Here is a 22019-nt window from a genome sequence, read left to right on the forward strand (position 1 = left end):
CTCTTCCCGTCAAGGGGTCTCTGCTGAGCAGGTGCATGTAGGAGAGTCACTCTTGCAGAAGGACCGTCACCCGGGAACTTTAATTTCTGGGGAGGACGAGGAGAGAAAGAAAAGATAAGGAGGAAGCAAAGAGAGAAGGGGACAGAGGCAGAGCTGCCAAGTTACTCATTCCAGGAGGGAGACTCTTTGGCCGGTCCTGGTTTTAAACTTACATCCCAAAGCAGTGTGGGACTTGTAGTCCATGATTCTATCCATTGAAATCAGTGCTGCAGGTACCATAATGCACCAGGATGAGGCTGGCAGAAATCCAGGACCGGCCAAACAGTCTCCCTCCTGGAATGGGGCAGCTCTGCGAAGGAATGCAGACGATGTCAAGTTGCGCAGTTCTAGGTGGAAGATTTGGGGGCATCCTGGACTTCTGACCACTGGCAGCACTGATTTCAATGGGCTGGATTCAGACACTACAAATCCCACACTGCTTTTAGGATGTAAGTTCAAAACCAGGACTGGCCAAGAAAAAAGTCTCCAGCCTGGACCTGGGTAAGCTGTCATTTCTGGGAAAACTGAGGGTGGGGGAGAAAGCAAAGAGGGAAGTGGGACAGAAAAAACTGAGGGGATAAGGGTTGCCTCAACTGGTGACACCTGACACCGCTGGGTACCACAGTAATGGCGGCATTTCACTGCCGATGACGTATGCAACGTGCGTCTCGCTCTGTCCGGTCGCGCTGCTGATGACGTAAGCGCCAGCCGGGCCCAACTCTTGTCTTCTTGTTACACGCGGCGCTGCTGCTGCGGCCTCGGGATCTCTGGTCTTCCAACTCCTTCCTCCCTGGATCCGCGTCTAGTCCCGGTCCTGGTTTCGACCCGTTCACAGCGACAAGATGGTGAAGCCGCGCTACAAAGGGAAGAGTACCATCAACCCGTCCAACTCCAGCAGCAACCCAGGTACCCCCCCCCTCCAAATCATCCATAAACTCCCCTTGGAGCCCCCCCCCACCCCAGTACTGATAGGCATAGGAGACAGGTTTGTGGGTGCTTGAGCACCCCCCAATATTGAGAAAATTCCTTGTATTTGTCCAAAGAAGGATTATGTCCACTGGGCTTAGCACCCCCAATAATTTTGGAAAAGTTGGCTCTTATGCTGATAGGTGTTCCCCCCCCCCCCCCCCCCCCCCCAATCTACTACCCCCACCTCTTCTGGCACTCCTGCACCTTCTGCTTTAATTTCCTGCCTGCAGCCTATATCAGAAACACAGAATGTGGTGGGTATGTGCGGAAGATAGAGCCATTGTGGGGGTTTTTTTGAGATTCTTGGTGCCAGAGCAGTTTCTGTATTACATACAGGTGTAGTAGTAGTTATGTATTTCACTGTTGTGGCTCTGCTCACAAACCTGCAGCTGAACATCCGGACACTGGCTCCAATTCATCCATAAATGACGGGGGTCGGTTTGGTCCTGGGTTTGTAGCACCACACGCATAGACTGGTATTTAATTGGATTTGGTCTGTTCATCTCCAGCCAGTAATCCCACCTAGATACCCTGACCCCCAACTTATCCATTAATTCTCCCAGCAAGTACTTCCCCTCAGGTAAAAGGAAAGGGGATGGGCTTACATATTATATACAGGTATTTATTTTGTACCGGGGACAATGGAGGGTTAAGTGATTTGTCCAGACTCACAAGGAGCTGCAGTGGGAATTGAACCCAATTCCCTTGGTTCTTAGGACGCTGCACTAACAGGCTACTCCCTTCACTCCACCAGGTATTGATACCCCCCCCCCCCCATCCACTAATCTTTAGCCAATACTCCCACACCCTTTCCCCCACCCCACCAATTACTCATAATCTTCTGCAGCCATGGAAAGCACGTAACCTCAGGCTGTTCAGGTTAGTGTTGTCCTATGAGGTGCCTGCCCAGGTTATGACCCCAAATGTAGGTTTCTTGGCTCCATTTGCAGTCCCAACCCACAGTTTGGGAAGCTCTGTTATGGACCATCGCAGAAACATGTTGTCTTTTCGTCTCTCTACTGGGTAGAGTTTTCACTACAGTTCAATGCTCTGCCACCGTCTGTATATTTTAAGCTTCAGATGTGCTTTTTTTTTTTTTAGATCGTGTTAAGGGAGCTGGAGGCAACAACATGAGAGACCGGGCTACCATCAGGCGCCTTAACATGTACCGGCAGAAAGAGCGCAGGTAGGTGCCTGATCCTTTCGGACCTGGGCATGGAATCGAGCACAGAACATTGATTACATTAGCCACAGCCTTTTTACAAAGTTTGTCCCCGTGGGTTCTGTCTCCGTCCCCACCCTGTCCCTGCAGGTTCTGTCCCCGTTCTCGCCTCGTCCCCGTGGGCTCTGTCCTCATCTGCAGAAGCCTTGAACACTTATGATTTTATATTTAAATCTTTTTATTAAAGATAGAAAGGAACAATATGCTGTGCAACTGTTGTGTTTATAAACCACAAATAGAAAACAATAATAACAACGAACAACTATAATAGCCCGCACCCTCTACCCTTTCAACTGACTTCTACTACCCCAAGGAATCCTAATCCACCCTGTTAAAATGTCCAGGGGTACAAAATACAACCTGTTCTGTTTGCCCTAGTGGGGGAGAATTATGCCCTATGATGCACTGTTATGATTTTATTTATTTATTTGTTGCATTTGTATCCCACATTTTCCCACCTATTTGCAGGCTCAATGTGGCTTACAATTTTCCGTCATGACATTTCAGAGTACAGATACAATTGGTAATATATATATAGAACATGGATGATATAATAAAATTAGACGATATGATATAGGGAGAAAATAATCCGATGGCGAATTACGGTTCTAATTGTGAGTCATTATGGTATGTCATGTTAAAGAGATGTGTCTTCAGTGCTTTACGGAAGCTGATTAGGTTGTGAATTATTTTCAGGTCAAGTGGTAGAGAATTCCACAATTGCGAACTCAAATATGAAAAGCTGGACGCATATATTACTCTATATTTTAGACCGTTACAGCTGGGGAAATGAAGATTTAGGAACGTGCGAGCTGATCTTATAGCATTCCTGGGTGGTAGGTCAATGAGGTCTAACATGTAGGTTGGGACATCACCGTGAATTATTTTACGCACCAGAGGAAGCCAGTGTAAGTTTTCTCTTAGGGGCTTAGCACTTTTGTATTTTGGTTTTCCAAATGTAAGTCTAGCTGCGGTGTTTTGGGCAGTGTAAAGTTTTTTTTTTTTTTTTAATGATTTGTTCTTTACAGCCAGCAAGAAGACCATTGCAATAGTCTAAGTGATTGTACTAATCTGTGGATGAATAAGTAGTTTTCCACAGTCCTTCATGCAATAGAAGTTGTGCTGGTAGCAGGAATGTACAGGATCCCCCTCGTGCAAATTTCGCTAGCTGTGGCCAGCGTGTTTGCTTGTTTTTTCAAAAAAATCCAAATATTATCGTCTGCATTGCTTAAACATAAGCAGTCCATTTCATTAACGGACTTCAAAGCAGAAGATGGCACAGGGACATCGTTTGTCCCCGTCCCCGTCCCCGTGTCGTTCTCTATGGAAGATCAGAGAATGTGTAACAAAAGCCCTGCTCTGTTGCATACGGTCCAGCAATGAAAGACTTGTGCAGGTGCTAATGTGTGAACCAGAACGTTTCACTGGTGCGGTGGATTACCTGCACAAATTCAAACGGGGTTTTGAGGGCATGATATCAATTGGTGAGCTTTGTCAGTCCATCTGTGCGGACGAATAGATTGTTTCTGAACTTCCACCAATCCTACCGCATTTCATTCACCTCCGTCCATAGAAAGAGCCCCTTTAAGTGCTTGAATTTATAGGAGCGGAGATTCACTTTAGGGCACCCTCCGAGCCTGTAATTTCCCAGATTGTTTTAATTTGTTTACTGTGTGCTTGAGAGCCTCTGTTGTGTGGTAGCTGTTCGGAGAAGGTCCACGTCCTACAATTTCTGTTTTGACCTGTCCCACTAGCCATTCATGACGCAAAGTTGCTCATATCTTCTCCAGTGTCAACTAATGCTAACCCAAGTCTGAGTGTTAAGCTTCAGTCTGTTCTGTGGTTTCGCTGCTTATTGTTATAATGACTTATTTGTTTAACAAAGCCTACCCTGAAGTCAGCAATGCTGTTTAACCCTCTTATTCTTTTCCCGCTTTGTTTATCCGCTCTTTCCCCTCTGTCAGCTTCTCTTATCTTTGCTACTCTGTACTTAATTTGCAAGCTCTTTTAGTGGATCAAATTCTTCTTTTTTTGCTGTTGTTAAATTGTACAGCGCTGCGTAACCCTAGTAGCGCTCTAAAAATGTTAAGTAGTAGTAGTAGTACTGTTGTATTTTGTATCTTACATAGTAACATATAGTAGATGAAGGCAGAAAAAGACCTGCACGGTCTATCCAGTCTGCTGAGGAGGAAGGAGGTGTTTTAGAGAGCTCTGCTGACTTCCAGTGGAAAGGGAGTGAGACCTAGCTCCCTCCCCAAAGATGAGGAGGGTCCCTGGGGAGAAGGCCTCAGGAAAGTCCCAGGCTATGGGGCCTCCTGGGGCCCGGGACCAGAAGGCCGAAAGGAGTGGCTCTCTCCCTGGTTTGACTACCGGGAGAAGGGAAAGGAGTCCAGTGGACCGAAGGGAGAAGCAGCCCAGTGGAGGCCATCAGAGCATTTCCCCCTCCATGGCCCAGCTTGCGGAAGGTAAGCGAGAAGACAGTGGAGGGGGGAGGAAGATAGTACAGGCCCCAGAAGGGCGCTTCCAAGGAAGGGAGAAGGAAGAGGCGATGGAAGTTTGCCAGAAGCCTTTGCTGGAGGCAGCTGAGAGTGAGAGTGAGGAGAGTGGATCGTCAGATGAGGAGTTCCTTGAAGTGAGCTATGACCCTGATGATCCAGCAAGTAGTGTGGTAAATATTGTAAGACGAATTAAGCTGGTGGAAAAAGAAGTAGTGGAGCTAGGAAAACGTCTGAAAATGGCAAGAACTATGTGTAAATTTGCCCCAGCGGAGCACAGACAAATGTATGTTAAAGAGGAAGCCCGGATATCAAAGTTGTTGGGGAAAAAAGAACACTTGTTGAACTGTTTAAAAAAGGGCTCTGTGAATCCTTTGAGGGAGCTCTATGTTAACCGAGAAAGGATGGCTTCAATACCACAGTCTGGGGGTTCAGGAACACTACAGTTGCAGCAAGCTTCAGTGTCTTCAGCAGCATTAGACTCAAAAGAGTTGTCTGGGTTCAGAGGTGACCCCACTTTAAAATACATGAGACAGTTGGCAACACAGTCCAGAGCACTTACCCAGCAGCCAGAGGATAAGGAGGCAGCGGCAGGACATGGCTCTGAGGTGGGGGCTGGAGTAGAGATCCTACCTGTGGAGGGGAGGACAGAACTCAGTAACTTTTCAAAACTCCAGATAATGGAGGCAGCAGAGGGAGACGCAGGTAGCAGCCTGTTTTCTACAGAGGTGGTGGTCGAAGTCTCAGAGGGCTTACCTGCAGTTGTGCAAACAGCAGAGACAGTTGCCGTGAAGGAGGCCCTGTTGGAAAAGGGTCAGCAGAGGCAGACTCCGGTATTTTTGGCCGGGTCTGCAATGACTGAAGTGGAAACCGAAGCAGCATGGCATCTGGAGAAGCCCCGCCCACGAAGTCCGGGAGCAGGGGAGGTCTTCCCTGAGCATGGAGTAGCTGGCGGTTTACAGGAGAGGGGTCGGAGAGAGAGGAATAGGAGCGGGCAGCAGCTGGGAGCTCATTTGACCAGCTGTCCATTACAAGAGGTGAAATCGGGGGGTGCTAACAGCCAGCCTGTGGCGGAATCAGGAACAGACAAGCCATGCCCCCGGGAAGCGCCAGCCATTGGGAGAACGCAGGAGGGACTGCACCAGAAGCAAGGGGGAAGTAACCCGATTGTTGAGAGACTTTCGTTGACTACAGAAGTGGACATGGCAAGTCTAACAGATGTGCAGCGGGTGGTGGAGCAGACCTGCCAGCAGGACGGCTGGGAGCGAGGAGCCAAGGGGAGCGGCGGAGTTCCGGAGGCTTCGCCCCTGGTGCCGGAGGTTGGAGGGAGTTCGGGGGCAGAGCGAGCAGGGAGTCTGGTATCGCCAGCTGCAGACCTGACTGGGCAGGTGCCAGAGTATCGCCAGGAGACAGAGGAGAGGAGGCGATTAGCCCAGAGGCTGGAGCCTGCAGTGGCAGGGACGAGCAGGGACGTTCCAGGAAGTGGAGATGGGCAGGACAATCAGTTGGAGGCAGCCCAAGCCGCAGAACTGACTATGGACGTTGCTGGATGTTTGTCTGAGAGGGAAGGGGACGGGGGACAACGGGAGGGGGAGGGGGCGGTGGATATTGAGGAAGGGAGAGGGATGAGGGGAGGGGCAGAGGGACAGAAGGGGGGGGAGGCAGAGGGAAGGGCTGGAACAAGTGTGGAGGGGGGGCGGTGGGGGCTGGGGTCCAAGTCCTTTGCGGCAGTAGTCCAGGGAGGGGGAAGGAGGGAGGGGGGGAGATCGGGTGGTTTTGAGGGCCCAGGGAGGGGTTGGGGGGGAGCGGGGACAGGGGGTGGACAGCTGCCTAAGCGGCGAAATGTGGTACAGCTCAAATGGATAGGGGAGGGGGCAATGCCCTCCAGGGATCGGGTCTTGAGGCTGGTGATGGGGATGGGGTTTATACCCGAGGACTTTTACGCGTGTATACACCCCATCAACATCCCAGAATATGACTTGAGCTTCATGACCCAGAGGGGGATGGAAATATTCTGGGAAAGGTACGAGGGGGTGAGGGGAAAGGGGGAGTGGCGGGACCTCAGGGCCATTCCAGTCAGCAAGCCGGACCTGGTGCAGATCACCCTGCTCGTGAGAAATGAGTCTATCTCTGGGGCAGATTTAGCCTACTGGCTACAGAGGTACGCGGAGCTGAGATCCCCACTTACAAAGTTACCGGATCCAAGCAGGGTTTGGGCAGGAGGTTGGGGAGCCCTGGTCAAATTGAGACAGGAGAGCCATGTGGTCCAGCACATTCCTTCGGCTGCCTTTATCGGTCGTGACAGGATACTGTGCTTTTACAAGGGGCAGCCGCGGCAGTGCTTCAGATGTGGTTCGTTTAGGCACTTCAGCATGTCATGCCCAGTGGTAAAGTGTGGAAGATGCGGGGATCAGCATGCCACAGAGGACTGCACCGCGATCAGGTGCAACCTCTGCGGCGGGTTAGGCCATGCATATCGGAACTGCCCTAGGGCGGCCCATAACGAGTGGGATATGTGGGGGAAGGGACGGGGAGGGGGGGTAATGGAGGAGGGGATAGGGCAGGGGGTGATAGGCAGGGAGGGGCAAGGGGGGGAGAAGGAGGGGATGCAGGAGGGGGGGCGGCAGGGGGCTGGGTCAGGAGTGGAGCAGGGGGGAGAGGGGGAGTGGGTACAAGTGCCACAGAGGAAAGGGAAGTTTCGGAGGGGGGGGAAACTAGGGGTGGGCAGGGAGGGGTCGCTGCAGGGGAAGAGGGGGGGGAACAGATTTCAGGTGTTGGAGGAGGAGGAGGAGGATAGGGAGGTTGGGAGGGAGGAGGAAGAACAGGGGGAAGGAGAAGAGGTGGAGTTAATGGAGGAAGAGGGGGCGGCAGGGGGGATTGGAGAGGGCAAACGGAAATATGAGGAAGCACTGGAGGAGGGTACTGGTGGTAGGAAGAAGGGCGGGAAGGCTCTGGGGGAAGGGGGAGGGGTGAGGGAGGAGGAAGAGGGAAGGGAGGGAGGGAGGGGAAAGGGGAGTAAGAGGAAAGCTGAGGGGGCTGGGCAGGTGGTGAAGGCCCAAGTGCAGGCTTGGGGGGACAGAGTGGAGCTAGAGGAGGATCTGGAGGACTTGGAGGACTTGGGGGAGGTGGAGGACTCGGTGGAGGAGGTAGGGGGTGGGGTGAAGAGGGGAGAGGGAGGGATCAGGGGGTGGGTCCGGATAGAGCAAAGAAGAAAGGAAGGAAGAAAGGGGGAGGTGGGGGTAAGGTGCAGACAGGACGGCTGCAGGGGGGGGAGGGGGATGTGGCAGGGGATGATGTAGACCGCATAGCAGAGGACCTGCTTCAGGGTAAGAAGGGGGTATCCCAGGAGATAAGGAAAGAAGTTGGGAGTGAGCAGACCCGTGACTCGCAATGAGGATGGCAGGCTTAGTGTTGACATTTGCCACGCTGAATGTGGCCAGCATCGCCTCTCCGAAGAAGCAGGGTTTAGCGTATGACTGGTTCGCGAGGGTCCAAGCAGATTGCTTCCTGCTCCAGGAGACTCGGCTGCGGTCCATTGAGGTGATCAGGCGGGCAAGGCGGGCCTGGAAGTGGGGTCCCTCGGTGTGGGGGTTGGCGGGGGAGAGGTATGGTGGGGTGGGGATCTTATTTAAGTCCCACCGGGTGAATATTCAGCGAGTGGTGGAGCTGGGGGTGGGGAGATGTCTTGTTGTGGATGCGATTTGGGAGGATAGAGCACTGAGGGTGGTGAATGTGTATGGGCCCCAAAGCAAGAAGGAAAGGGTGCTCCTCTTTGGGAAGATCAAGCCCTACCTATACACTTCGCGCCAAGTAGTCTGGGGGGGAGATTTTAACACCATATTGCGGAAAAAGGATAGTGGGGGACGATCGGTACAGGTGGGCTATGACGGGGTGAGGCTGGCAGGGATCATGCGGGAGGCGGAGCTGGTAGACGCGCATGTGGCCTTCTGTGAGGAACAGGAGGGGTTCACGTTCTTTCGAGGGCAGTGTAAAAGTAGAATCGATAGATTCCTGGTAAAGAAGGGGGTTTGTCTGGGGGGTCCACGAACCGTGGACGTGGACTTTTCAGACCACCACATGGTCCTCCTTCAGGTGGGGGGGGCGGCAGCGCAGAGGCCAGGGAGGGGGCTATGGCGACTAAATTTAAAGTGGTTAGGTAGCGAGCAGGTGCGGGAGGAGTACCGCCGGTTTTTGGAAGATCAGGTGTCAGTGCAGGGGGCATTTCAGTCATTGGGGGAGTGGTGGGATACAGTGAAAAGACGAACGCGGGGATTCTTTCTCAGACAGGCGAGAAGGGAGGGGAGGGAAAGGACAAAGTTGGGCATGGCGATAAAGAAAAAGAGGGACACACTGATTTCACAAGGGGGGAGGGAGGAAGAAATACATGATCTCCAAGCACTCCTGGAACAGGTACAGTACAACCGCTACACCTCCTTGGTGTACGAGCGGGACTTCGGGAAAATGTGTAGCCCGGACCCCTTCGCATGCTGCCGGGAGCGGAGGGCGCGCAGGGTGATGGAGGGGGTACGGGACGCACAGGGGGTCCTGCAGGACACCAGGGAGGGGATTCTGGGGCAGTGAGGGACCACTTTGCGGCGTTCCTTTCAGCCCAGCAGATTGATATAGAGCAGATGGAGTGTTATGTGGAAGAAACCCCGGGGATAGGTCACGGGGGACCCCAGCTTCAGGCCCTCTTGAACCCGTGGACAGAACAGGAGGTGGAGGAAGCCATCGGGGCGCTCCACAGGAAGACTTCGCCGGGGCCGGATGGGCTAACAACTGAGTTCTACCAGGCCTTTAAGGAGCAGCTGGTGCCGATCCTGGTGAGGGTATGGGGGGCAGCCCAGTTGGAGGGTTCCTTGCCTAGGTCCCTGACGGAGGCGGCTCTTATCCTACTAAGTAAGGGGAAGGACCCGGCGATGCTGGCCAACTGGCGGCCTATAGCACTGCTTAATACAGATCGGAAAATTTTTGCGCGAATGCTATTCCAGAGAATGAGGCAGGTGTCTGGGGATTTGCTGGCAGCCTCACAAGCATGTGGGGTTAAAGGGAGAGGGGTCTTGGAAGCGGCAGCGTGGGTGCGGGAGGGGGTAGAACGCAGTAGAGTGGGAGGGCATGGTAGGCTGTTGGTAACACTCGACCAGGAAAAAAGCGTTTGATAGAGTGCAGTGGGGTGTCCTATGGAGCATTTTGGAGCGCTATGGGTTTCCGAAGGGCTGGATAGAGCAATTACAGCTACTTTATCGGCATGCGGGGTGTTTCCCCCTGGTTAACGGGTGGAGAGGGCAGGGGTTTGAGGTAGGGGCAGGGGTCCGACAGGGGTGCCCACTCAGCCCGCTGTTGTATGCATACGCCATCGACCCTTTTATAAGACGGCTGGAGAAGGGGGGGGCGGAGGGGCTGGAAGGGGTGGAGGTGGGGGACAATAACCAGTTAAGGGTCGTGGCGTATGCAGATGACATTACAGTGTGGGTAGCGGACCAGAGGGAGGGAGGTAGATTGCAGAACCTGATCCAGGAATACTCGCAGGCAACAGCGTCGCAGGTCAATTTTCAAAAGTCCAATAGCCTGTGGGTTGGGGATCAGGGGCTGCAATTTGAGTTGGGAGGTAGGTTTCCTACAGCTGTGGAACGTATACGGGTCTTGGGAATATATTTCGAGAAGGGGGATTATAGGCTCTACAACTGGGATAGGTGTCTCCAAGAAGTGAAGGGGAGGGTGGATAGATGGAAGGGGTGGAAAATGACCATGGGGGAGCGGGTACAGCTCATCAAGGCACACTTAGTTCCTTTGTTTCTGTTCGTCAGTTACATCTGCTTGCTGCCGGAGAGCCAGTACGCGGCCTTGTATGGGGTGTTCTTCCGGCTGCTCTGGGGCAACAGGACGAATCCGGTAAAACGGAATGTTACCTATCTGCCTAGGAGGGAGGGGGGGGTGGGCATGATAAACCCAGTCCTGTTTTTCAGCGCTTTGTTCCTGCAGTTCAATCTGGGGAGGGCGGTAGGGCGGGAGCCACCGGGGTGGGCTAGGAGTGTCCTGCAGTGGTGGCCGAGATATTGGGACCTATGGCGGGAGGGGGGGAGGGTAGTGGCACTGCGAAGGGGGGCCCCGGGGGGGGTGAGTTATTGCAAGACCCTAGTGAAATTGGTGAGGGTGTGGGGGCTGACGGTGGGGGAGGTGAAGGCAGGACAACGGGGGGTCTGGATGGACAGAGTACGGGCGCAGGTGTTCTCAGCTCCTCTGGCGCTGAGGGACGCGCCGGCCCCACGGATGCAGCAGGGGTTACGGTTGATTGCTTCGAACCGCATCCCGGTGAAGTATAAAGACCTGGCGTGGCTGTCCTTTCACGGTAGACTGTACGTCCGAGGAAATTTGAAATATCGCAATGTGCGGGATAGAGGGTGCCCACGGGAGGAATGTGCTGGAACTGAAGAGACGATGGAGCATTTCCTGGTGAGGTGCCCATTTACAGTCCAGGTCTCTGACCGGGTTTCCTCGTTGCTGCAGATCCCCAGTTTCCGCAACTACAGCTATGCGGACTGGGTGTACGGCCCAGAGGGTGGAGGGGGACGCGGGGATCCGGTAACACGCTTTCTGATTTCGGTGATATTGCGGTACTGCCTCTGGATGGCGCGCTGCAGGGTGTCCCTGTACCAGGAGGTCCGGCCGGCGGAGGTAGTCAGCTGGGATGTGGTAAGGGCGGTGCAGGAAGCGGCAAAGTGGGAAAGGGTGGAAAAAGGGGTGGGGGTGGCTTCGAGGTGGTGGAGACACGTGAGGCTTAAGCCACCATGAGGGGACATGCTTCCCAGGGGATTGTGTGCCAGTTGTCTGAAGGGGTTGTGGGGGGTCGGGGGGGGGGGGGGGGGTTGATCCATTGTATTATTGAGGAGGGGGTGTACATAGATAGGCAGACCATGTCTAGCTAGGAGCCTGGGGTTTGATTTGCATGTCCGGTTTTTTTTTTTCTTGGGTTTTTCTAATACACAGTTTCCACTGTAGTATTGAGGAGGGGAGGGTGTGTACATAGATAGGAGGACTGTGTATAGCTAGGGGCTTGTTTTTGATTTGTATGTTATTTGTTTTTAGTTTTTTCCAATAAAAAGAGTTTTCCAGTCTGCCCAACAAGATGAACTCATATGTGCTACTTTTTGTGTATACCTTACCTTGATTTGTACCTGTCCTTTTCAGGGCACAGACCGTATAAGTCTGCCCAGCACTATCCCGGCCACACCGGCTCTGCCACCCAATCTCGGCTAAGCTCCTTAGGATCCTTTTCATCTGAACAGGATTCCTTTATGTTTATCCCACGCATGTTTGAATTCCGTTACCGTTTTCATTTCCACCACCTCCCTTTTTATGGTAACTTTGTTAGCCACATTGAGCCCGCATAAGCTGTGAAAATGTGGGATACAAGTGGACAAATAAATAAGTAATGTTATATTGTATGATGTTTATTGTTATAATATTACGATGTAAGTTGCATTGAACCAAACATGTTTTGGATAATGCGGGGGTACAAAACAACAAATAAATAAAAGGAAAAATGAAATTTGTTGCTAACAGGCTTTATCGATTTCAGAAACAGACGTGGGGCAGTCATTAAGACCCTGCAGTACCAGTCCTCTGTCGCTTCTGGCACCGTGGCCCGAGTGGAACCCAATATAAAATGGTTTGGTGAGTTGCTGTAATCCTCAGTGTTTTTGAAATCCCAGGGCAGGTTTAAATCATAAGGGACACTTTCCTGGGCCTTAATATTGCTGCACTCTTAGACGCCCTTTTACTAAAGGGTTGCCGCACGGCAACCCAGAACTTCCACCGGCCCAACGCGGGTGCCGCAGGTAGATTCGCCCCCAGTGCGCGCCAATTTCGGCGTTTACGGGAATATTGAAAAAAAATATTTCTGCAAGCTGGTTACCTGGTGGTAATTGGTCAGTGTTGTGTGTTTCCCGGTTACTGCCAGGTTAGCGCCTTTTTTTTAAACCCCGCTAAGCTAACCGCCTTTACCACATTCTCTGGCATTACATGTTGAGTGAAGAAAAAAATGTCTGATTACTTTTAAATTTACTACTTTGTAGCTTCATCGCACGCCCCCTAGTCCTAGTATTTTTGGAAAGCGTAAACAGACGCTTCACGTCTACCCATCCCACTCCGCTCATTATTTTATAGGCCTCTGTCATATCTCCCCTCAGCCGCCTTTTCTCCAAATCGCAGAAAAGGTACGCTAAGCGCACTTTCTACCGCTGCTTTATAAAAGCACAGCAGAGTGTATCATCATTAATTGCAGATAACTAGCAAGGCCTTGCTTTCAAGCGGGAATTTGGGTGGAAGCTGTTTGTAATACATTGTAGAGGGCTAGAGGCGTTTATATATATTTTTTTTCTTCCTATTGATGATGTGTCGGCGCATTTCACTTTCTGATTTCCTCCATCCCTTTTCAAATAACCAGGAAACACGCGCGTGGTCAAGCAGTCCTCTCTGCAGAAGTTCCAGGAGGAAATGGAGACTGTCATGAAGGACCCCTACCGAGTCGTCATGAAGCAGAGCAAACTGCCGATGTCTCTCCTTCACGACCGCATCAGACCTCACGTGAGTGCAGCCGCTCATTTCAAGGCTCCATCTGTTAGCTGGGTAGAGAGTTGAATCTGAAGCCCTGAGGGCGCAGCCAGGCAGTTAACCCAGGTAGGACGACGGAGCTGGTTTTTTTGTCCACAGATAGAAAGGAATCGGAGAGCTGTGAAGTTAGTCAACTTTGAATCGCAGGGAGTTCCTCTTCCGTTAGTAACAGCAACAGAAAACAATCAAGTTTTAAATACAAATATTTAGCCTTTACTGAAAGTAATGAAAACCAGGGCTCGTGTCGAGCTTTAGAAATTGTGCTGTTTGAAAAATCTGTGAAAGTTTCGTGCGCTTAGCTGATGGATTGATTTCCTGTGGAGAAGTAGAAAGGGCCAGAAGTGGATTAATGAATTGCAGATGGCTCACTAATTGCCTGCGTTCAGTTCTTACTCTTCTGCATAACATTTAGCTCCCATAATTTTCTTAACTGGGCAAATTGGTCTTTATTTGCCATCATCTACTACAGTACGTTCTGTGCATCTCCTGACCAGATGGTCCCATCATGTGATTATAGGCCACTTGTGGCCAGTGAGGTAAAGTGGTCTTTCCCACCCACCACTCACCAGACAGCAAGCCTGGGATAGGCAAGCTCCGAGCTGTCTGACTTGGAATTGCAAAGTTAAGTCTTTTGGCGATGAAGTCTTTTGATGCTTCTGTTCTGAAAATAGGGCACAGTTGCCGTAGTAGTGACCCTTCCCAGGGTGCACAGGGCCTCACCTCCACAATGTGACAGAGCCCAGTTGTCCAGGAAGTGTAAACCAAGGCACAGTGCTGTGACCAAATCAAGATTTTAGTGTACACCAAGCGGACGCATGAATGTAGCACTGGTGGAGGAGTGTGAGTTATTCATCGCTACTTTCTAATGTTTGTTCATGATTTGGGTTAGGGCACTTCAGCTTGGGAAAAGAGATGCCTGAGAGGCTGATTGAGGTCTACAAAATCCAGAGTGGTGCAAAACGGGTGAAAGTGAATTGATGATTTTTTTTTCACTCTTTCAAAAGTACAAAGACTAGGGGACACTCGATGAAATTACGTGGAGGAAATATGGTTTCACTCAACAAATAGTTAAGCTCTGGAACTTGTTGCCAGAGGATGCGGTTAGCCTATCTGGGTTTTAAAAAAGGTTTGGACAAGTTCCTGGAAGAAAAGTCGATAGTCTGCATTTGCGATAGACAATTTGGGAAGCCACTGCTTGACCCGGGATTGGTAGCATGGAATGTTGCTACTTTTTGAGATTCTGTCAGGTACTTGTGACCTGGATTGGCCACTGTTGGAAGCACTGGGCTGGCTGAACCATTGGTCTGACCCAGTATGGCTATCCTTAGTTCTTATTTATTAAACTAGATTTATTTGGTGTACGGTTTCAGTTTTGTTTTGTTTTTTTACCTAGAATATTGTGTTCAGTGCTGGAAGTTGTACTTCTGAAAGGATAGCGACAGAATGGCGGCAGTCTACAAAAAACAGTAGAGCACACCGAGACTAAATATGTACATCCTATAGAAAAGATGGCAGGTAGCTGAATGAGGGCGCCCCCGACATAATAGCCCTGACAAAACAGTGTTGTAACAAAATAACCTTTGACAAATCAGCCTCTAACAAAATAGCCCCCTAGAAAAAAAAAAAGCACATTACAAAAAAAGATGATAAACTACAAGTGAAATCTTCACTGATAAAGGCTCCAACCAGCATTACATAAGTGCATAAGTAATGCCACACTGGGAAAAGACCAAGAGTCCATCGAGCCCAGCATCCTGTCCACGACAGCGGCCAGTCCAGGCCAACGGCACCTGGCGAGCTTCCCAAAAATACAGACATTCTATACATGTTATTCCTGGAATTGTGGATTTTTCCCAAGTCCATTTAGTAGCGGTTTATGGACTTGTCCTTTAGGAAACCGTCCAACCCCTTTTTAAACTCTGCTAAGCTAACTGCCTTCACCACGTTCTCCAGCAACGAATTCCAGAGTTTTTAATTATGCGTTGGGTGCATTGTATAAAGCATCTACTATAATAAAACTCACCCTCAACGTTCTGAGGACACTGACGTCAGTGAAGCCAAGCCCTGACTGCCTTCAAAAAGGTTCGAAGGTTCGTGGTGGTGAAGCCACCAAAATCGCTCCGGGCCCCGCCCTCGAGGGCGGAGCAATGGCAGAACAACGAAGGGGTTGGCAGGGAGGGAGGCGGGGGGTGGGAAATCGCTCCGGGCCCCGCCCTCGAGGCGGAGCAATGGCAGAATAACGAAGGGGTTGGCAGGGAGGGAGGTGGGGGGGGTGGGGAATCGTTCTGGGCCCCGCCCTCGCATCAAACATCATGACATTGGGGGCGGAGCAATGCCAGAACAACGAAGGGGTTGGCCAGGGAGGGAGGGATGGGGGTGTTGGCAACGAAAACCTTGCTAGGGCCCGTTTCATTTGCTCTGAAACGGGCCTCTTTTACTAGTATATAAATAAACAAGAGCTACCAACTGGTATTCATGATCTGTTCTGCTGTTTGAGGAAACTATTCTTCCATCAACATGCTAATTAATAAAAAAACAATATTGCCATCATTTTCATAGTCTTACCAACGTTATCCTGTTTGGCAAAGTAAGATTATTAGGGAAAAAAATGGAGTGTCATATTCTGGGTAGCCTGATCGGACCCTTTTGTCGGGGGGGGAGGGGGGGCTATATTGTGGGCAGGCTGTTTTTACAGTGGCTGTTATGTCAGGGAGCTTTTTTGTTTGGAGTCCTTTTGTCGGGCCCATTTCGACTGGGTACCCTGAATGAGACGTTCAGGTACCTCAGTGGTAGACAAATATTTATCAGAGGAAGTACTGCTGTAGTTCAGAGGTCATGGGATGAAGGTTCATGGGGTAAACTCGGGCTTCTTGCATCAGGAAAGAATGGAAGAAGCATGGAATGACCTCTGAATGGGGGATAAGAACAGAGGAGTCCTGGTTATAAAAAGAACTGAGGGCAGAGTCGGAATCAGGTCTCAGATATTGCACCGGGACTGAAGTTGGCCTAATGGCCTTTGTTTCCGTGATCCCTGCAGAACAGCGTAAACAGGCCAACTTGTCAATTCTTGATGGTGTCCCACGCCATGGCTAATGTCTTTCATCCGTGGTCCAAAATTCCTGTAGTCGGTAAACGTCAAGGTTCATTTCTTTAATCACAAAGACTGGTATTTTAGGCATCCAGGCTCGACAGTTTTTTCATGTGCATTTAATAACTACGCTGTCTTGAGTTGAGCACAGTTATCTGGAAGTAAAAGGCATTTGTAGAGCAAGCCTGTCCTTCATCCGTGAAGAGAGTCCGCATCCAAAAGGGGGCTCAGCTTACAAAGAACTTGTGTTCAAAAACAGCCCCAGCCTCCCTCCCCCATGACAAATCTGTATGTTTGGCGGGGTTTGCGCCTTTATTGGCAAAACAAAGGAAGATGGAGAGCGAAGATAGTGAATTTGTTGTTGTTGGATGTCAGTGGCTGATAAAATAGACGGGGCACTGGGGTTTGGCAGGAGGCCCTTCTCTTGCTGTGGATTGTTTAGACTTCGTTGCCATGCTTTTTTGGATTTATGTGGCCGTTTCTTTTGGAAGTATTTCCCGGGTTTCTCAGCACTGACAGGAGAAATGCTTCTGGTGCGCTGAAAAGAGACAGCCCTGTCCACAGACTGAGCAGCTCAGTGATGGAAGAGAAATGGCTTCCTGGCTTCTTCCGGTGATCAGCGTTAAGTAGGAATCCACGCAGCCAGTGGCCTCGTGTTTTGCCGTGGCGCTGTGCTTGTGTTGTTTCTGCAAAATACCACAGTCGTGGTTATTTAGGGGGAAAAAATGGCATTTTTTGTGTCTAGGAAAGTGAAAACATCATTCCAGGCATCCAGATTTGAAAGTTAACCTCGTGTTAGAGAAAGTCAAAACAGTGACAGCTCATTTTTGTTTGAATAAGGCACGAACAGTGTTGTGGGCGTTTTCTACTTTTTGTTGGTAAGTTCTGTAAAAATGAGAAACTTGTAAACTTGTTTTTTTTTTTTCTTTTCTTTCTCCACAGAACGCCAAAGTGCATATCCTAGACACGGAGACTTTCGAAAACACATTTGGCCCGAAATCCCAGCGGAAGAGGCCTAACCTGACAGCGAGCGACCTCGTGGGCCTGGCCGAGCACGCCGAGGCGTCTGCAGAGGGTTACAGCCAGGAGAAAGATCGGGATCTGGTCACTGAGGACACGGGAGTCAGGTGCCGAGTCAGGAAAAGAGCGCGCACCTATACAGCGCAGCAGCTTTGAAGGGGCAGTTCTATAATGTACACACTGACGTTTATGCGCATAAATGTTTGCAATTCTAGCGTATTACGCGTATACGTGTACAGTTAACCATATATTTGCCAGCATGCCGCCTAAGCTGTATTCTGGGAATAGAAACAGAGAAACATGACAGTAGATAAAGGCCATAGGGCACATGCTCCATAACCTCTAACTCTCTTCCTTTTCCTAAGGGATCCCACATGCCTGTCCCACGCTTTCTTGAATTCTGACACGGTCCTCATCTCCACGATCTCCACCGGGAGGCCATTCCACGCATCCTCCACCCTTTCCATAAACGATTACTTTCTTAAATTCCTCCTAAGCTTGTTTGCTCTTAACTTCATCCTATGCCTTCTCATTCCAGAGGGTTCCTTCATTTGAAAAAGGCTCTCCTCCTGTACATTAATGCCCCGAGATATTTAACCATCTCTATCCTATCCCCTCTCTTCCAGTGTATGCATGTTGAGGTTCATAAGCCTGCCAGCTTAACGTATATAGCGCATATTCGCAAGGGGGTGTAAATATTGGTTAGAGGCCAATCAAAACCAAATCTGTGGCTAGAATTTGCTGCCGGATTGTGGCCAAAACCGAAACTGCCCCCCCCCCCCCCCCCCAAAAAAAAACCAAAAAAAAAAACAACACCCAGTCCCCCTCCCTGCAGCCATTCAGAGCCCCCCCCCCCCCCCCCCCCCCCCCGGACCATACCCATGAGCCAAGAAGGGGGAGCTCCTCCTGTTGGGGGAGGAGGGAGGGACAGCTCTTCAGGGAAGGACGGACAGGGCTCCTCCAGGGAGAGGGGGAGGGATACGGCCCCAAAAAAATGCACCAACATTTTTGGCTGGAATCAAAACGAGGCTGAATGTGGATTTTGGGCCTGAAATTCGGCCAACGTCTACACATCGATGGGGCATAGGCAAGGCTCTGGCTTATGTGCATAATGTACAGAATGCTGTAAATCACATGGGTACCAACCGCACTCATGTGCTTTGCCGCTCTGTGGCTGGATTTTCAAAAATCGTTTGACAAGGTACCTCATGAAAGGCTACAGAGGAAATCGGAGGGTCATGGGATAGGAGGAAATGTCCTATTGTGGATTAAAAACTGGTTGAAGGATAGGAAACAGAGAGTGGGGTTAAATGGGCAGTATTCACAATGGAGAAGGGTAGTTAGTGGGGTTCCTCAGGGGTCCGTGCTAGGACCGCTGCTTTTTAATATATTTATAAATGATTTAGAGAAGGGAGTAACTAGCGAGGTAATTACATTTGCTGATGACACAAAGTTATTCAAAGTCGTTAAATCGCGACAGGATTGTGAAAAATTACAAGAGGACCTTACGAGACTGGGAGACTGGGCGGCTAAATGGCAGATGACGTTTAATGTGAGCAAGTGAAAGGTGATGCATGTGGGAAAAAAGAACCCGAATCTGGGTGTCGTCGTCGATAACACACTGAAACCTTCTGCTCAGTGTGCTGCTGCGGCTAAGAAAGCGAATAGAATGTTGGGTATTATTAGGAAAGGTATGGAAAACAGGTGTGAGGATGTTATAATGCCGTTATATCGCTCCATGGTGCGACCGCACCTTGAGTATTGTGTTCAATTCTGGTCGCCGCATTTCAAGAAAGATATAGTAGAATTGGAAAAGGTGCAGCGAAGGGCGACTAAAATGATAGCAGGGATGGGACGACTTCCCTATGAACAAAGACTAAGGAGGCTAGGGCTATACAGCTTGGAGAAGAGACGGCTGAGGGGAGACATGATAGAGGTATATAAAATAATGAGTGGAGTGGAACAGGTGGATGTGAAGCGTCTGTTCACGCTTTCCAAAAATACTAGGACTAGGGGGCATGCGATGAAACTACAGTATAGTAAATTTAAAACAAATCGGAGAAAATTTTTCTTCACCCAACGTGTAATTAAACTCTGGAATTCGTTGCCGGAGAAAGTGGTGAAGGCGGTTAGCTTAGCAGAGTTTAAAAAGGGGTTGGACGGATTCCTAAAGGACAAGTCCATAAACCGCTACTAAACGGACTTGGAAAACTCCAAAATTCCAGGAATAACATGTATAGAATGTTTGTACGTTTGGGAAGCTTGCCAGGTGCCCTTGGCCTGGATTGGCCGCTGTCGTGGACAAGATGCTGGGCTCGATGGACCCTTGGTCTTTTCCCAGTGTGGCATTACTTATGTACTTATGTACTTATGTCCTAAACGGTAGGCGTGATAATACTCAGTTATGTTCTTTATAAAGGAAAGTAGGTGCCTTTATAGCACAGATTCGTACCATGTTCCTTCCTTGATGCCTGATTCTAGACGCCCTGTTACAGAATTCTCGACTACAATAAAGAGTTCATTTGAAAATTGCGAAAGTGAAATGTTGGGAGGTTTTAGCACTTTCAGACACAGGGCTGAAAGCGTGGTAACAGCGATTCAGCGTCTCCATCTGCTTCTGCAGAACTCCACCAGTTGGGCCAAACTTGGGAGGGTGAAAAGTGGATTTAGGCCTTGTGCAAATCCCCAGCCAAATATCGGCCGGGATCCACATAAGACCTGGTGGCTAGTGCCTGAAGATTTAGCCCCAGAAATTCAATGCAAGTGTCCGGACACGGCCCGACAATGAGTATCTGAGGCTAATCCTGACCACCGTGGTCTGAATATTGGCTTTCATTTTCTCTGTTTCTACGTGTGCATGAAGCCAGCGTGACGGCAACCCATAAGTGGTGTACTCGAGACTCCTAGTGAAAAGCGTTTCGTGACTCTCCTGGTTAAGCATGAGTAAAATCTTAATTTAACCCCACAGAAGTCAAACGTCGTCCTGTTTGTGTCTTGTTTAGAAATGAAGCTAGAGAGGAGATTTATAAGAAGGGCCAGTCCAAAAGAATCTGGGGCGAGCTCTATAAGGTATGTTATATCTCTCCCCACCCCCCACCCCCCCCTTCATGCACTGGTAACTGTAGATATGGTAACTTTTTTAGCAGCAGCAAAGAATCTAGGTTTCCCCAGGACCAATGCAGCTACTGGTGCCCAACATAGATATTAGGAGAATTCATAAGGAGGAGGGAAGGGGGGGTTGTGAACACATGATCCTCGTGGAATGATGCATTGCTGAGCTGCTCAGACGGAGAATATTTCCAGGGCAGAAAGAGCTCAGTAAGACGCAGCGTTTTCCCCGGACCACTAAGGGGGAGGGGCAACTTGAGAAAGCGTTTTCCATCTCTAAAGTGTGTCTTGCACACGAAAAATGGCTGTTTTCAAATTATATGGAGCCTCCAGTGCCACAGCAGACTGGGCTTTGGAGCTAGCCCAGCATCTAAAAATGGTCTTTTAACTATTTCTTTGCCTCCATGTCTTGAGAATAGTGTGTATATGGAACAAAACGTCTCTTGAAGTACCCTAGAACAGTGGGTGTGTGATAGATTTAGTATTCCAGTCTACCTCATGAATAGTCATTGTGGATATCCTGAAAACCTGACTGGCTGAGGGTGCCCTGAGGACTGGATTGAAAAGCACTGTCCTAGAAGGGATGGAGCACCTCGTGGAGATGCCTGAGCTCCTGCAGCAGTCTGCCGCTGAAACCTTTGAGCGCATGTTACCTTCCAGCATATGCTCGCCTGTTTTAGAACGGGGGTTCTCGACCCATTCCTCGGGACACACCAAGCCAGTCAGGTTTTCAGGATATCCACAGTGAGAGAGTGCATGCATATTCATTGTGGCTATCTAGAAAACCAGACTGGCTTGGTGTGTCGCGAGGACTGGGTTGAGAACCCCTGTTTTAGAGCAACTTAACAAAATAGATTTATTTTTTATTTTTTGTTACATTTGTACCCCGCGCTTTCCCACTCATGGCAGGCTCAATGTGGCTTACATGGGTTAATGGAGGGTTAAGTGACTTGCCCAGAGTCACAAGGAGCTGCCTGTGCCGGGAATTGAACTCAGTTCCTCAGTTTCCCAGGACCAAAGTCCACCACCCTAACCACTAGGCCGTCCGGAAATGACCAACCAGTTAAATCACTCGTTTGCGGCTATCCAGTCATTTTCAGCAGCACTTAACCGGTTACCTTTGCTGAAAATGATTGGTTAGCGCCAAATTCGAAAGCGGCTAACTTGTGGATGTTCCAAGGCCAATATTCAGCCCTTCACTGCATAAGTAGCCTGCTTAAATCAGGCTGTATAGAGTCCTATCTTTAAGCGGTTTGGCTTATGAGGTCATGGGCTGAATATTGACTTATCCAGCTGTGTGTTAAATGGCTCAAAAAGTCACTTAACCCTCCGTTGCCCCTGGTACAAAATAAGTACCTGAATATATGTAAACTGCTTTGAATGTAGTTGGAAAACCCACAGAAAGGCAGTGTATTACGTCCCATTCCCTTTCCCTATTTGAGATTCTACATGGAATGTTGCTATT

At 49.9% G+C, this 22019-nt stretch overlaps 1 protein-coding gene across 1 annotated transcript in view; it reads left to right on the plus strand.

Moving 5' to 3' along the window:
• The first annotated feature begins 748 nt into the window (after positions 1-748).
• Positions 749-22019, plus strand: part of LOC115458869 (nucleolar GTP-binding protein 2-like) — a 37818-nt gene continuing 16547 nt past the window's right edge. Inside the window, exons 1-6 of the mRNA XM_030188705.1 lie at positions 749-945; positions 2110-2194; positions 12305-12399; positions 13172-13311; positions 17369-17553; positions 20449-20515. Coding sequence (XP_030044565.1) covers positions 882-945; positions 2110-2194; positions 12305-12399; positions 13172-13311; positions 17369-17553; positions 20449-20515 — 636 coding nt within the window. The 5' untranslated portion in view covers positions 749-881. The remainder of the gene's footprint in view (positions 946-2109; positions 2195-12304; positions 12400-13171; positions 13312-17368; positions 17554-20448; positions 20516-22019) is intronic.

The sequence above is a fragment of the Microcaecilia unicolor genome, unplaced genomic scaffold, assembly GCF_901765095.1.
Source record: "Microcaecilia unicolor unplaced genomic scaffold, aMicUni1.1, whole genome shotgun sequence".
Taxonomy (NCBI): domain Eukaryota; kingdom Metazoa; phylum Chordata; class Amphibia; order Gymnophiona; family Siphonopidae; genus Microcaecilia; species Microcaecilia unicolor.